The sequence below is a fragment of the Falco rusticolus genome, chromosome 7 (genome assembly GCF_015220075.1).
Source record: "Falco rusticolus isolate bFalRus1 chromosome 7, bFalRus1.pri, whole genome shotgun sequence".
Taxonomy (NCBI): Eukaryota; Metazoa; Chordata; class Aves; order Falconiformes; family Falconidae; genus Falco; species Falco rusticolus.
In genome coordinates, this window is record NC_051193.1 from 20,276,980 (window position 1) to 20,294,715 (window position 17,736).

Below are 17,736 nucleotides of genomic sequence, written 5' to 3' on the forward strand. Positions count from 1 at the left end.
TGTATTCCAACAAGTGTTGGTATGTGATGTTCCCTGTGTGCTATTTTTCTGATTAAGTAGTTGTGTGTACTGTGGTCTAAAGTATTGGAAGTGCTTGGCACTGGAAATAGCTACATCTCAAAGTAACATAAGCTTTTGATAACCACAGTGATATTGGGCATTAACGGGGTTTGGAAAATTATATTACAGCATTGTTGAGGTGAACTCTTACGTTAAAGACATAGAACGCAGAGTTGTAGTGCCTAAGATCAGGGCACACAGAGTTTATCAGCTGGCGTGACGGTGCTTGACATTTTGCATGGTGAGCCAGTATGGCGAGGGCCACCAAGCCCTCCTTTTCCAAACAAAACCACATGTACCTCTTCCATCTTGCAAGGCCTCTGTAAAGGTCAAAGTTGTAGTTCAGATGAACAAAAAGGATCAGCACCCTTCTTGCATCTTCAGCGATGCACAATGCCACAAATATGTTAGGCAGGAGTTGGGGAGTTAACATGTGAAGGAGAGATAGCACAGTAAATGAAAGTAAGGATTTGCTGTTCATAGGCAGCACACTAGATATCTATGACCTGGTGACTGAGAAACACTGGCTTACATACGAGTATTTTTTTTATCAATACATACTCTGTTTTGTAAGGCAATTTCTTACTTTTCCTAAAGGATTTTCTTTAATAATATCACAATTTGAGTCATCCCGTTTATATAATTGAGAGCATGTTGCTGTCTAGCCTGCAGATAAGCTAGCTAACCCTGTCATTTTACCTTCTTGGGTGCAGTTTCACGTTACAGGACTATCAGCCCAGAGACAGTTATCATACAGCAATAATAAGCTAACATAGCTGTGTGAGCAAATTTAATTAACTGCAAAAATGTATTTCTCAGCTTTTGCCTGGCTTGGCCAATATTCAGAAGTATGTAGCTGGTGTGTGGCTTTTATGCTGTAGGAAATGCTGCAGAATACAAACTGTGCACAATTTTCATGTAGGGATTATCTGCACAGTTTTTGGTATCCATATCCTGATTTTGGTTCACTTTTTCTGTGCTTTTATGCCTTCTCAGCTGTTGCATTTGTACTTGGTTTTAAAAATTAATGTTGAGGTTTTACTATGAAACCCCGCCTGAGTTTTTGGTTGTGTTTTTTTTTTTTTTTTTTTTTAAATGGCATAGCTGCTAAAGAAAATATGAAAAGGTACATTTTCCAGCATGCTGTTTTCCTGAATGATATTTTCACTAACTGCAGTGGCTGTGGATAGTATCAAGTTGTGAAATATGTTTGAAACATGCTCACAGTATGAATGCCCACAGACTAGACATAGTGAAAGCTTAAACTGGACACTCCACAATCCACCTTTTCCATAGGACCAACAGCTTGCTCTTCCACATTCACACTAAGCATCAGTAGACAGGCTCTTTCCAACCTGATTCCCAGTACAGTGTACATTGCTTTGTAGTGGCTAGATATAGATGTATTTGCAATTATTATGCTCTATTATTATTATTATAGCTAAAAGATTGCTAGTAAAGCATGATATAGTGGGAATGGTGACTTTCTGGTATTTGAATTTAAACCAACCTTGAATATAATTTCATGGAAAATGGTATTCATTAGCTTCTGGGCTTCCTCCCTTTTCAATACCAAAGGTCTGTAGAGAGCAATAATAATATTAGAGCTTTGTCTAAGCAGGCACAGGAGGATTTCATAATGACTGTATCAGGCTAGTTCAGTATATAGGAGTTACTGTTAGACAAATTCTTCACACAAGCTAAGGTGGAGAAATAACGCTGCAGACTCATGAAATAAATACATCATGCATACTTTTCTCTGCATTTTATTTGCATTCTGATTTGCTAATTTGTTTTAATTAAATGTTCTAATGGAAAGGTTCCTCCCCACATATTTTTTCCACCCCAGGGTCAATGTCCCTCACCCAATTGCTTCAGTTTCTCTGTTTTTAACCGTATGTAAAGGTGATGGTGTCTCAGCTGTAACTTGCATGTTATTTTGAAGTACCTGAGATCACCTTAGGTGTATCAAGGTCTGAATCCTGCTTCCTTTTGGCTTGTAGTGGAGGGGGTAACATATCTGTATGCTAAATACCAGGTTTAAATGAATGTATGTGGGCTTTTTCAAAGATAAGATCAAGTAGTGTGGTGGTTTAGGTGGGTGGAACAAAACAAAAAACCCCAGGCTTGTTAATTTAACTGGATACTCTGGCTTACTTTGTGATTGCCTTCCCTTTATTGCCGTATTTGTAAGCTACTTTTTGATGATGTGAAGACAGCAGAAGAAAATTTACCCTAAGCATTTATTCTTCTTTAGTGCTGATAACATTTGGGACTAGGAGAGAAGATTTTTGAAGACCTATTGTGATCCGATTGGAACTAATTAGATCTGGCAGCTGGATTGAAAATTCTTTTAAAAACAAACTAGTAGTACTTCTGTTTTGGTGGGTTTTTTATTGAGAATAAAATGAAGACATTATCTTCCTAGCAGCTGGTTTCCAGCACTCTGGAAATACACATCATGACTGTGTATTAAGCTTCATCTTAATACTTACTGTATTTTTTGTATGAAACTGGTATAAATTTCATGTGTCTGTGGTGACTTTTCTCTCTTTATTACAGGTACTGTTGTCAGGATTGATTGGTGTTGTTTCATGGAAGAGGCCCCTTTCACTTGTGGTGAGTGGCAGTGTGGCTTTAATCTTCTTATACAGACTTTAGATATAAAGTGACTAAGGGACTCTGTGGCAGCAATTCGCAGTGGTTTTGTCTTTATGTAGTAGCCCAATAGTCTCTGGGGATGATTTTCCAGTGTTGTTATGTACCCTAATAGTTATAAACAGTACAAAAGTTTTGGGACTTTGAGGTTGTATTACATAAACTAATATGTGTGACGAATATTTTTATTCTATTTATACTTGAGCCTTGGAGAGCCATAATATTCATTATGTGTAGAAGGATGCAGATAAATACTGGCCCTTTCCTGGCATTGTTACTGTTCTGTCTCTTTTTAAAAGTGATAGCGCATGGTTTAGTAATTTAAATGCAAGAACTAATGAATCGTAAACATTTTGATAAATGTGTATGCTTAAAGAAAAGCAACAATCATATTGTAGTTGAGTGTGTGAAATTTAAAAATGGTGGAGAAGAGTGAGCATTGTTGCCTAGTAGGATACACTCAATACTGCAGTATGGCTTGGATTAACAGATATCCATGAAATATGTTGTAAATCTCAATAATTTGTTTATTAATATATTTTAAATAGCTATACTGAACTTAGAAAAGGGCTTAGTCTGTCACTGTTGTTCTAGACAAACAGACTGTTGGTCTGCATTTATCTTTGCATTTAACTTAACTTGCCTAAAATTACACCAGAGAGAAATCTTTTTAACCAATTATCTGGATGGTATAAAAGCATATTCCAAATCAGTAGCTGTTCCTCTTTGCAAAATAATTTTCAGCTACATTATGTATTCTGTTGTGAGATTCATGTAATAATGAAAAGTAATTTATGCTTTGTATATGCATGCTAATAGAGTTTGAATTAACCTGTTAACACAAAGCAATATTGGATTCAAATCAGTCTTTTTAATTAAAAAGGTGAGATAACTGTGTCAATAAGGCTGTATTAGCAGGCAAATATTGCCTTTGGAAAAGTGTGCATATTTAACATAGTAATATATGTAACATTTGTAACATAGTTAATACTAAAGTCCCAAGAAAAAAGAATACAATGGAAGGTATGAAATGGAAAGACCTGTATTAATAAGAATAAGCCTAATTAGAACTTCAGGTATGTCTTTCAGTATTATGATCTAAAGCAGTAGTGTTAGAGCTTCTCATCTATTTTTGTTTTTCTTTCCCTTTCTGTAATTCAGGTTTCATTGTTATTATAGAAAGGACAGGTGGAGCTTGAATTGCTTTACTAGTTGCTGTTTTTACCAACAGATGAACTCTATATGATGTAGAAAGCTGCCTGATGGCAAGATAAATGTGCCCAAAATGAGGTCAAAGCGAAGCAAATTAGTGAAAATGAGTGCCCATGAGAAAGGTAGAGGCAGGTTTCTGGACTGAAATACAAAACCAGACAAATTTTTACTTACCATTGGTGAGCAGGGAGAGCTTTTACATTAGAACATACCAAAAGACTCATATGTCATGAATAGGCAGTGATCAAGTAAAAATACTCGGAATTTCTCAGACTTTTCCATTTAATTTTTTTAAAAACAATGAATGTAGAACATTCTGCGAACACACAGACAGCATGGGAGCCGTCATTTGTTTTCTCTGGTTAGCATTTGCTGGGCAGGAACAGAAAGAGGAGCAGAAAACTTTTTTTCCTGGTGTTACCAAAAGGGAGCATGGCCCGAAGTGCTGTTTCCTCCGTTAGCCTGTCAGTACCGCAGTTCGTATTGGAGGTTTTGCAGATTTTCAGTGTTGTTTAGAGTAAGAATGTGTATCTCTGGGTAAAGATTGGACTCAGTATCTGCTCAGTGTAATGACAAATAGCTGATATACCTGTTTTTATTCTACCTTGTAGGCTTTGTTAATAATTCTCTACCTTGTACCTGGGGATGCTGCCTCTTCGATTGAATAAAACTAAATAGAATTGTAATAGTACTACCTATTGGAAATACTTCAGAAGCAAAAGTTCTTCCTGATAGTGGAAGAATCATGGAAGTGCAAGTTTGATACCCAAATCTCATTTCATTTTCATTTGTGTTACACTTTACTGCTCACATATGACAAACCATTAAAACAAAAATAATTCCTCTGAATTGAGTAGTTGTACAACTGTGAAATCTAACTAAACCTAACACTTCTCAAAATAGTTGCTCAAAAGCAACTGTAATTGCTGCTAACATCATTGGAATAAACAATATTCATGCAGCAGAAATGTTATTCAGGCGTATTGAAACTTGGCTTCCTTAATTCCTGAATCCTTGCATATTGTAATTTCAGCAAGGCTTTCAGATATCAATTTATTCACTCAAATGGAAATAGGCAGTTGTGGTCAGTATCATTCAAGGAAATAAATGTAAAAGGGAAGTAGTAGCAAATGGTAGTATCAGTACTCTCAGAACGGCTCACCTTCCTAAATTCTGCTCTAGGAAATTACTGATTTCCAAGAGTACGCTTAGTGCTCGTGAGTTAGACACTGATTGTTTTTCTTTGGATTTTCTGTATTGACACTTGGTGGTAGTGTAATAATCCGTTGGCGGAACAGGGGACAGGGATGATGGTTTTTGCCTCTGTGTGTGATTATTTGTGCAATAGCCAGTGCTAATAGTTCTGCAGTGGCTACACAATGTCTGGTTTTCCTTGTTGAATTGTAAACGCCTATTAGCAGTTGGAACCCATGTGTGCAGGATGACTGTTCTGATTAAGGATTTAATACTGTATAACTTTACAACCTCATAGCACAAAGTACCATCAAAATGCTGATGACTCGTATTTCTTGTGATCAGTTTATACAATACGTATGCAAGATACATACAGTTAATGATTACCTTTTAACCTAATTTATACTATTATAAACAACTATAAGATAGATTGCAATATACGTGTGTCTGTTGCAGTGCGTTACAAAATCTGTCATTGCAGAGAGTGGTAACAAAAAGAAAGATAACTTTATCATTTGAAGCCATGAATAAAGCTTATAAAATTAAACCATACACCATCTGTAATGTTCTGAAAACTGGTGAAACTGATAATGTTTTAAGGTGCCAGTTTCCTGCATATTTTTGATTTGTGGCTGCAACAGGAATAATAACACACCAGTGTTTTGGCTGTTACCGAGCAGTACTTGCACAGTGTCAAGGCTTTCTCTTTTTCCCACTCTGCATCACTTCCTTTGGTTTTTTTCCTTCCTCTTTCCTTTGCTTATTAAATATCTTTATCTCAACTCACAAGTTTTTTCACATTTGCTCTTCTGATTCAATTCCTGTCCTGCTGCAAGGGGGGAGTGAGTGGGCAGCTCTGTGGTGCATAGCTGCTGGCCAGAGTCAACCCCTTATACTACTGATTCTGGTTTGCTTGCTGCTGTATTCATGCAAAATTTTTTTCACCAATGCAGTGTCTTTTCTTTGCAAGTCTATTATTTTCTGCAGGCAAAAAAAGGATGTCAAAGAACTAATAAACACAGATAGTTAATCAACTATTAACTTGTGACTGTATCTTATTAGAAATGTATTATGTGGTATTGGTATAGGAATGAGTGAGTGGTTGCATGGTGTAACACCCTGGAACCAAAGTTGAAACTGAGAATAGTTGTATTTACAAGACATTAGCCGGACTGGTGTTTTGTATTATGTGTTCAGTAAAAGATTTAAAAATGTGGGCATACTAAAGAAATTTTACTGTGATATTAATGTGCAGAACTTCAGTTACACATAGAAGGTTTCATGCTTAAGTGTCTGCATAGCTTAATTATCTAAAGGATTCACCAGGTTTTTTTAGTTCATCTGATTTTATTGGTCACTACCTAGCCATCAGTTCCTTATGTTGTCAAAATGCTGTGTCTATACATACACAGGTTATCAAACCTGTATTTACATTTACCAGAGGAGACACTTGGTCAAAGGAGCTCTTTAAATTGCTTTACTCATTAATTGTGAACAGTATTTTCCATATATTTCAGATGGCTCCTCATTAAATGTTTTCTATTTTTAATTATGAAATCTCAAAAGAATTTGTAGTGCTTTGGGGAAATCTTTCAGGAGTCTCTTATTTGGAAATTAAGTGCTGGCTACATCAGTACCACTGCTTAAGGTTAAAATGCTGTGTTAAAATAGGAATTTGTTTCCTCATGGTTTATGGAAGTCTCTGAAAACTGGGGGAGAGCTTGTGTAGCTTGTGAGGTTGAATTGCCTTGTACAAAACTAAACTGTGCAGTGAGATTATTTTTCTGTTACAGTCTATGGTAACTGCAAATCTATTTGTGCTAAGGAGATTAATTCAGCCTCTGAACTGTGTAGAAAGCTTCTCTGTTGCCATCTGGCATTTGGGTGATCCCAGAGAAATACTTTTTTTAGTTAGAAAAACATTTCTAACTGAAAGCTTTTACAATAAACTGATAGATTTAATATTTTTTCCAAGGAACAGAAGTGTGGTGTGATGTTTTGGGTTTTTTTATGTCATGAATGTCAGTGAACACAACACAATACTACTTATTAATAAGCAATCTTGATTACGCAGAATAGCTATTTAAAAGTATTTTCGATGGAATCTTCATTCCAGATACAGTTCCATGTATCAGTGAACATGCAGATCTGTGCATATACCTTTAGTAATTAGTCTGGGTATAAAGACTCAAAAATCTGGTCTGTACCTTTTTTTTTTTTTTTTTTTAGGATATTTTCTGATTTTCTTTCTTCTGGCTTAAAATGGAAGGAAGCACTCTGTTTCAATCCCTTCAAATGAACCATTACGTTGTGCCTCTCCCTCTCCCTCTCCCTCTCCCTCTCCCTCTCCCTCTCCCTCTCCCTCTCCCTCTCCCTCTCCCTCTCCCTCTCCCTCTCCCTCTCCCTCTCCCTCTCCCTCTCCCTCTCCCTCTCCCTCTCCCTCTCCCTCTCCCTCTCCCTCTCCCTCTCCCTCTCCCTCTCCCTCTCCCTCACAGAGAAGTCATCCTAAATAGCAGCAGTTCACCCCGCACATCAGGCACACAGATGAGCTGCTGTGCAAGGTCTCAGACTGTACCTGTGGTAAGAATCAGTCAAGTACTGAACTGACATTGTTAGAAAATATTTGTCTTGGGTCAGCTTGGTATTTTGTTGCAAAAGATTTTCTTTCTAGAAGTCCTGTGAAAAACTTGAACTATTTGATTATCAGACTTCAATTGGTTTCTTTTTTCAGTAAAAGATCTATAGCTGTTTTAACGAAAAAATTACTAATAATTTTAAATAAATACATCCACATATATGCTTGCCCCACAAGATGCTTGGATATGTAAAACTGGTCCAAATCTTTCCTCATTATCTCCTACCACCAGGTACCATTGTTGAGTATAGCAGAAACAACCAAACTCCAGGAAACAGATTATACATAAAATGTATAGAAGGAACATGTGAACTAAGTTTCGCATAGTCTTCTCAATGATGTGGGGTATTGACATGCTCCTCACCGTGATACTTAAGCTACTCTAGGACCTCAGGTTAAGTGATGAGACATGTATTTTTAAACTATGGTAAAAGAATTTACAGCTTCCTTTCAGGTGAAATCTGGTTGAAGTTTTTGAATTAAAAAAGAAAAGTCTTTCCTCCCCCACCCCCAAGCAGAGATTTGATTTTGGTAGCTGGAGTAAATAGTCTTCTTAATGGAGAGACAATGTTAGCATAAATGGGTCAAGACTGTAAGAGAGAAACAAGTAAAAAAACATGCACACCTTGTGAGAATGGCAGAGTCTAAAGGCATCATCACTTTGTATGTCATTGTTGGCTTAGATGCTTCTGTGATGTTGGGGTGAGATGCAGAATATCACTATTTTAGCACATTCCTTGATCACTCTGCAGTATTGTTTCAGCATGTGTATTCTTTGAATTCATTGATCAAGATGTTTGTTAGGAACCCGCTATTAGACAAACAGTTGTCTTTGAGGCTGAAGCGTTAGTTTAAAGGTTAACAAAATACTGGATAAAAACAACTACATCTTACATACCAGAGTTCTGCAAAGTTTCTGATAAACTAGGATATGGCTGAATGCTGAGTATTGCTTGTTTTCAAAAAGAACCTTAGAAAGCTATAATGGATTCTACTTGCAAAGCAAATCCAGTGCTGGTTCACGAAGTCGCTCTTCTAATACAAAGCTGTAAACTTTGCTCAGAGCTGGTTTGGACTGGAGTGTGAACCCCGACTTTGAAACTGAGAGCAGAGTGTTTTTATTTGACCTCTTTTCTAGGAGCATGGAAGGAAAATACTCAGTTTCAGAGGAGCTGCATGCTAAGTCAAGGGGAAGAGAAAAGCAGGGGACTAGGACAAGGCAGGAGGAATTTAAATGTGAGTCTGGCAACGCAAGGAAGACTGGTCAAATGCTGTTGAGAACAGGAGCACATAGATGAGCAGAGAGGAGTGAACCAAAAGCATGGCAATAAGAAATCACACCATGGAATCTTTAATTTTTCAGCGTGACTTTTAAATACTGTGCCATAAGCACCATAACTAACTAATCCTGACTTAAAATAGATTTGTGTCTTAGGTTTGAGTGACTTCAGTGAAGAAAGCGTGAGCTGTAAATACTATTTTCCTATAGTTGGGACATAGTTTTGTCGCTTCACTTCCTTTTCTCCCCTTCACTGAGGGCTACTTGTATAAAGCGCTAACGTGGCTATGCTGCCCTGGTAACCAAAGCAGATCAGCTGTCTCTGCGTACTACTGCAGCGTGACTGTGGTTATACCAAATGTCTGTGAGACTGTATCTAAAAAATGAGGTTAATGTATTTATTAATAACTATATTCTGGGTTACATCAATTTGAAAGCAGATTTAAAATGTATTTCTGTTTCTGTCAAAGCTGCTTCTGTTTGTTAGCAGCAGATTCACATAGTAGTTAAACCTGAATGATTTATTAAAAAATGTATTTATTTATTGGTAGTAAATTCTCTCTTTTCTTATTTTAAAAAACAGTTCTGGGTCCTTTTCAATAAGCTAACAGCTATCATGCTTTCATTCCTATTCAGTCTTTCCTCACTTTCTTACCCTAGTCTCAGTAACTGCCAGTGTCTGCAGGAGATTTTGTGAACATACAAGTACTTGCCATTGGTGTGGCTATGTTCCAGCACCCTATGTGAAATGCAAACTGTGGATCTCTCTCTTTTTTTTTTCTTCTTTTTTTTTTTTTTTCCTGTCAAATTTGGATTGGTAAGTGTTCACACGCTTCAAGGAGGGCATTTTTCATTTACTGGATGCTGTTCTTGGATTGGAAACTAGTGAAAAGAGCAGCTGAAGAGGAATAGGAGAGAATAGGAACAGAACAGCAACTGAACCATTCTGCTTTAGGCATCCTTAGCTGCATCCTGATTGAGCCATTCCGACAAAGGTTGGTTGTATATCTTTCTAATTTTTTTCTTTCCTCAGCTCCTGGCCGCAGTTAAAGCTTCAGTAGTTGCAGGACAACTGCAATGTTCACTCTTGCTTTTTCATTTGGGTATTTTTATGCTCTATGTGAAAATTTTCATTTCCAAATACTTGAAGAAATAACCAACTGTATGAAAAATGAATGGGGATTTCTTAGGGTTTTGTTACATAACTTATCTTGATGAATAACATAGCTAGGTAAAAATTATGAATATTTCATACAGATATGCTGTATTTAGCAACTTGTGCTGGTTTTTGTGGGTTTGGTTTTCTGTGAAGATTCATTTGATTAGATTTTACTGGGGCACTTCTCAGAAAGTAGGTTTCAAAAACTCTTGTCTAGGATGTATGTAATTTTAGATGTGCATGCATATGCAGGAATGTGCCCTAGCGATGTTTGTGCGGTTATTCAGAAAATAGAAGTTCTCATCAACCACACTTGCACAATCCAGCTTAAATTTTGACATTTGTGAGCAGTCTGTGGAAATTAATAGCATACAGTATTTTATTCACTAGGCATTAACACAGTGTGATAAATGTTTTCTGCAAAACTCTAGTAGTGCTATTTGTTAAGCTCAATTTCATTCCCAGGTTAAAGTGCTACCTCTGGATGCCATTTGGGGCTTTTTCTGATGGCCTTCTGAGGCCTTTTCTGATGCTATGCATGGATCACAAATGGAGTTTCTTCTAGACAGGAGGTAACTTTGGGTGGCTAGAAAGTAGTCTTTCAGATATGATGAGGTTTCCTCCTGATAGATGTTTGTGCCTTAAAACTGAGGCTTTTGAGGTGTTTTGGTGGTTTGGGTTTTTTTTCTTTCTAGAATGGGCTTTTTCTGAATCTTTATTACTTTGGAACACTGTTACTGACTTGCTCCTTCTTAAGCTGTTAGTCTTGCATTTCTCCACTCTTCCTCTCTATTACCAAGTATAAATGTTGTGCTTTAGTGCAACTTTTGGTTGCCAAAAAGAAGAGCTTTTATGTGTATGTGAAATAGGGAAGTCAGAGACTGGCTGGGGAATTCCCACCTGTGTCCCCTGCCCGGAGTATATGTTTTCCCAGCGTATGAATTGCTGGTTCAGGCCCTGAATTAATGCCTTTTGGTGGATTAAGTAGGGGATCTGGAAATGCAGTCTTCAAAGTTTGTAATTACAGTGTGTGTAAACTCTGATGACATTCATGTCCCAAATTGCTTTTTGCATGTAGATTAACATAACATTTAAATTTTTAACAATGTGCTGTCTCACCTATTGCTGGGTTTTTTCCAGCCTTAGGCTGCTGGTTCCATTCTTTCTTCTCTATATGGAAACAACTGACAGAAAATCCTATCCCCATTGGCATTTTATTAGAATATACCTGACAGAAGAGGAAGAAGGAAAAAAAGTGGAATATAAACCAGTAAAGCTGTGAACCGGCAGAGAAAGAAACAACACTGGAGATGAAAACAGAGGAAGTGAATCAAAGAAATCTTTATAAATGGGGAGAAAAGGTGTTGCAGAGTGAAGCATCTATTTGGAACGAACATTGTATGTCCCTTTTTATAGCTTGAGACTTCTTACAACTTTTTCTTGCCTGGGTCTGTCTGCCTGCATCTCTGTGTTACCCTTTCTACAAAGGCTGCCTGTTCCTGGGCCCAGCTGCCACCAGCTGTCACCCATGTCAGAATCTAGACTCTGTTGAGCATCCATGTGCTAATTAGTTATCCCCAGTGGCAAAAGTTTCAAAGAACACAAGCAGCTTTTCCTGAAGAGCAGACAAAGCCTGCTGGGGCATAACACTTGCCCCTTCCTAAACAAGCACGTCTTAATTACCCTTAAACAGACCCTTCTCTTCCCCATCTGCTCCCATTGCATTGTGTTGCCATGGCAGCAGTTAATGCTAGCACAGAACCATGCAATAGGAAACTGTGACAGTTCCAGTATCGTTGCTACCGCTTATAATGAAGAGTATGGTATGGGTGCTACATTTGCCTCTCTTCAGTCCATCAGTAATTCCCCTGTTCTCACATGCTTTCTAAATATATCTGCTAATGGTTCTTCCATCTCATTTGCTCTTTCTTTTAGAAACGCAGGCTGCATCCCATCTGGTCCTGAAGTTTTTTGGCAGCCTTTGCACAGTCTAATTTCTTCAACTCTTCCTTGGTGTGAGTCTGGGTTCCTTCAGCATTTATTCTTCCTCCTTGGTAAATTAATCTTGGTTTCTGACATCTGCCTCACCTTCTTTGTAAGCACTGAGGAAAATAAATTATGGGGTTTAGGGATGTAGGGATGTCTCTGTCTGTCTTTCAGTAAAATACTTAGTTCGTTCTTCAGAAGTCTGCAGTCATCTTTATTCACTTTTCATTTATATGCTGGAAATGTCACATTATTTACCCATGCTTCTGTAAGTAAAGTGATTTTTTTCATGTTATGGATATTTAAGTCCCTTTCCTGTTCTTAATTCTATCATGTGTAGCTTCTGACCATAAAGCCATAAGGAATGAAAGAACTAATGACCCTTAAACCCTGAGAGTTGGTAATAACTTTGTATTTAGGCACGACTATGGCTAAATGTATATTTCAAGATTAATAAGAAATGTTTCTTTAACCACATCAGCACAAGAAAATGTGGGGCACTTCCAAGACCAGATACAGATATAGAAATGTTAAAATGCTAAAAAAATGAGTCATTCATTTTACAAAATTTTGCCTTCATAAAAAGGAACGGATCTAATTGATCATCTGTAATTCATAAAATGTTTGAGATGTGCAGCAAGAGTACGTTGTTTACTTTCTTGAGTGATATTTCATGAAAGTGCAGGCAGACATGTTAAGTGGCGAAAACTGCTTAGGGAAAGCAAATCCCTAATTCTCAAAGCAGAGTGAACACTAAATGTAAGATACCTTAAAATTATTATTACTTTTGGTATTATGGCAAGTATCACCCCATACTTGCATTTTTTGCATATGAATGATAATAAAGAAGAAGAAAAAGATTTTACCACAAAAATAAACCTATTCACACCTATACACACAGTAAAAAAGTTTGTGACAGTAGGAAATGTGAAATGTCTGAGGGACTCAGAAGGACAAAACAAAACTTGTAGTAGGAAAAGATTAGTGGGGCTTTTGGTTGTTTGTTTGGTTTTGTTATTTATTTAAAAGAAGTGAGATTAATAATTTGATGTTGAATATTCAAAAATGAAGTTGCTTCAATTCCACCAGTTTCAATTCCAGTTTCATTAACAGCTGTAGAGGTTTCAGAAAATAGTAAATAGTAAGACAATTCATTGCACTCTATCAGAAATTGTGTGGAGATGATGAAGACATAAATAATGTGGGTTTTTTTAGTTTTCAAAAAAAATGAAATATCAATACTTTGAGCCCTGATAGTTGATGTAGTCTCAAGAATTTTGGAAGATTTGAAGGGTTTCCAAAGTCAAAAGAAGCCAGATATGAGCTTTGAGAGTGAAGGAGTCTGTATGTTTTAGAACTGTAAATACATATATTGAACAAAATATGTGCAAACCCAACTTCTTGTAATAACTTTTCACATTCCTACTACTTTTGGCATCTCTGCCTTGTAGAGTACCAATATGAAAGTCATTACACACAGTGTAATGTAGAAACAGATTGGTAATAGAAGCAAAAGCTATTTTGATATCTGTGATTAATTTCCTGCTGCATTCCTACAACTACTAGATTCAGACTTCCACTGAACTCAATTGATCCCTGTTTATTTACAGTTTATGAAGCTTAATCATTGCAGAAGATTTTAAGCTGATGGCTTAAAATTACTTACCAGACTTACCTGTATTCCAGACTGAGAAAACTTATGTTTATGGTTCAAAATTTTAGTTGCTCATATATTGCAATATTTAGTTGCTCAGGGTTGCAAAATCTTTGGGTAGAAAACTTGCACAAATGTATAATAATGCAAACAGAAATATACTGCACTCAGCTGGAGGTGATGCTTTCTATTTCTACACCATAAAATAATATGATTTTAGAGATGAAACTATTATGGTTTGTCTGTAGATATGTAGTTAAACACTGTTCAGAACAGAATTTTGTCATATTTCATATTTTATTAGGATTTTAATTAAAAGGATCTGTTCAATCTCTTTATCGTTGTCATAATAATGTTTCATATTAGGAAAGGAAAATACTGATATCTATAATATAGGTGTATCTATTAAACAGTAGAAGTGTAAAAGCATTTTAATGCTTTTTAAAATATGGGATCTGATGTAGTGTTAGATAGAACAGGCACTGATTGGTTTTTCTGCCATACAGTAGATTTTATATAGCCACGAGCAGCAGTAGTAACAATTTATCCATATCGATGTCATAAGATGCTTAGTTCTAAATTGCATGTATCTACTTTGCACTGAGGAAAGAGTACATTCTAACATCCAATGAAACAGTGAACAACAATTTTTACTTTAGCGTCTCTAAATGTGTTCTTCAAACGTTTTGTGGTTACATACAAATTTTCTGCTAAATACGTGACTTTTATTCACCAGAAGTAAAGAATCTTTTCTCTTCAGGGTGGGGGGTGGATTGGGTGGGTGGGGATAAACCACCTACTACCCCCTCCAAAAAAAAAAAAAAAAGTTCTTATCTTCTGAGCTGGCCAGACTTTAAGCTTGATGTAGTCGTGTTCTTCAGGGTGAGTGCTGTATGTGATCAGAGCGAGCCACCTCCAAGAAGAGGGGGGGAAGGAGAAGGATATCTGTTCTGTTCAGAGACAGTAAGCAATGAAAACTGTCGTCTTGGAGTATTCCAGAGCTTTCAATGCCTTGAGTGCGTGTGGCAGCAGAACACAAACCGACTGTTGCTTCTGAGATGCCACAGTAGTGGCTTATGCTACAGAGCCCATAAAGATACTAAATCCTCTAAGCTCCTGTAATTTCTGTCGCCAGTATGGCAGGGGAATGGGCATGGGCAGCGTAGTCGGGTCACAAGCAGTCTCGTAGCTTTTTTTTTAATCTGTGATTTTATAGGTGTTCTCACTCTGCTGATTTCCATAGCATAACATTGATTTCCATAACATTACAGTATTGAAAGCTGATTAAGAGAAAAAGCAATCAAGTCATTTGATTTATTTTGATCTCTTTTCAGCCGCTATGTTTGATCATGAGCCTGGCTTATTTATTAATACTGTTATCATGTTTGGTCTCCTTGAAGAGCAACATAATTAAAAAGTTGATTTGTTGACATATTTGTATTTCCATTTGCGTTGAACATGGATTAGGAGATCTCGTTTCTTTTAGCTTTGCTGAATTTTCATTAAAAATGCCCATCAGAATAATTCAGTGGCTTGACTCTGTCTGAGACCTGCAGTTTAGGGTACAGCACAGGCATGTTTTTGAGTGTACTTCTAAACACAGAGATAAGTGAATGTATCGTGAAGTTACACATATCTCTCTCTCTGTTGTTTTGCTGTGTGATTTAAAAAAAAAAAAAAAAAGCTTTATTGGAATATCCACTATCCACTACTGAAATCTTAAAAAGCTATAAAGCTATACTTTATCTGGGTTTTTTGCACTGATTATAATATGTATAGTTATGTCAGCGTTTTATGTGTGGGGGTATTTGCTTTTTAAGAGAAAATGAGTGACAGCTACCAGGAATCAGTAGGAAAATATTCATGCTTTCTGATGTAGTATTGGTAAAGTTGGAAATATGGGATAGCATATATTAAGCTACTATACGTACCACCTATATGAACCACAGTAGAGAATCAGTATTTGCATTTGATTGAAAAAACAACAACTAATAGAACTCTATTTGTAATAGGAAAACATGTACTGGTTTTCTCTGTTACTTTTTCAGACAGTAAAGAAAACAGCAGAAACCTGACTACTTTTTGCTAGAATGGTCCTTGCCTTAAAAGCAGATACAATAATAAAAAGGGCGTATATAGAATGGCTCATGACATTGTACACTTTAATACTAAAGTGGCAAAAGAATTAGAGATACATACTCTAGGCAGTCTGCTTGCCCTCCCCTTTTTTTTCTTCCACTTGATAAATTTTCACTTGTATATGGACAGAAGAATGGAGGAGCAGAAACTTATGCACCGAGCTCAAGAACTGTATATGTGCATTCGCACAGACAGACGCACAAACATGTCTGCAGTGTGGTATCCTATAGGGATTGTATGGGAGGGGAAGGGGGGAGTGAACTTTTGTTAATAGGGCCCAGCGAGCAGCGATGGGGTGGTGTTGCCACCAGCAGTTCTGCCTCCTGTAATCAACGTTCCAGCCAGTCCCTTCCATGAGGGTTTGCAGAGCAAAACATGTTGGTCAGAGCTTTCCTTGGGAGCGTGAGAAAACCCCCTATGTTGGACAGACCACTGCAGGGGTCTGGAGAGTCGACGTCATCCTGGTGTCACAGTGGAGAAACGAGAAAGCATTCCGTGCACGCTGCTGGGTCATGTGGGGAAGGAAGCCTGGGAGGGACAGCTGGCAATCTGGTGTTGCTCCAGGGATCTTGGTATAGACTGTATTGCTGCTGGACAGGTCTCTTTTAATGGTCGTCAGCTCTTCATTGAACTGGTGTTGAGAATAGCTAAATAGAAATACGGTATTACGTCATTTCCCATGTCCTCCCAGTACAGGATTTTCTTCCATTTTAAACAGTTTATGCTGTAACAACATAAAAACTAAATTTTGTGTCTAATCTAGGGAAGACAAACGATAACTTGATGTATGTGTGTTATCCAGGTATGTAAAGGAAAAACTGATGACTGTATGGTTTTCATCCTCTAGATAACTGGAGTAAAGCTGCATCTGTACGGTATCGCCAGAGCTGGCTACTTGGGCAGCATGGAGAGTATTTGTTAAACTTTGTATTTTGACTTAGAATGGTGAGGAAACAGTAACTTCAGAAATGTATTTTAGATTAAATGAATTGCATTTGAAATGTTTTTTATTTAAAGTAGAATAAACAGTTGCATAACTAATATAAAGTATTTGGGGAGGTGATGGAGTTGGGCATGGATACCTCATTCCTCGTACAATCAAAACTCACATGATTTCAGTTTTGTTTGTGCAACAGATGGAAGGAAATGCACCATTACTCAAAGAAAATCTATGCTTGTTGAGGAAAAATACTTTGATCTCAGTGAAATTTGTTTGCCAGGTGAGTGACAGTTTAGATCCTGAGCTAGACATGCTTGTGATTGAGTGTTGGGGTTTCCTTAACTCCAGATGCTATAAAATCCCACACAACCTTATGGATTGATTCAGTTCTACCTCAGATATACATGAGTGAGATTTTGAAGTTGAAGAGCTTGAAGTTCATGTATTGATGGATCTCCATCAAATTATTCTTGTGAGTCTTCCATAGAGATGCAGGTGCAATTTTTCTTCAAACGACCAAAATTATAATGAGGTTAAATGAGAATCGAATTTGGAAGAACCGCTGTCCACATTGAAGCATTGCCTTACAAACTGCCCAACGCTGAAAATGCTTATGTACTGTGAACACGATGCAGCAGTCATGGCTTGCTGACCGTGCTTACCTGACAGAAGCCTTCTTAATGATGAAAGTAAAACTGTCCTGGTGTGATAGCTTTCAGAGATACTACACAATTATTCATTAATAAGAGTAATCGCACAGGAGTGGTTAATTGCTATTCATATTTCCAGAAAGATGCAAAATATCTGTGTATCTGACCTT

At 37.2% G+C, this 17,736-nt stretch overlaps 1 protein-coding gene across 3 annotated transcripts in view; it reads left to right on the top strand.

Annotated features, from left to right (window-relative positions):
- FAM189A1 (family with sequence similarity 189 member A1) overlaps positions 1-17,736 on the top strand; it is a 147,404-nt gene that overhangs the window by 54,235 nt on the left and 75,433 nt on the right. For all 3 annotated transcript variants that reach the window (XM_037395483.1, XM_037395485.1, XM_037395484.1), the window contains exon 2: positions 2,623-2,679. In XM_037395483.1, coding sequence (XP_037251380.1) covers positions 2,623-2,679 — 57 coding nt within the window. The remainder of the gene's footprint in view (positions 1-2,622; positions 2,680-17,736) is intronic.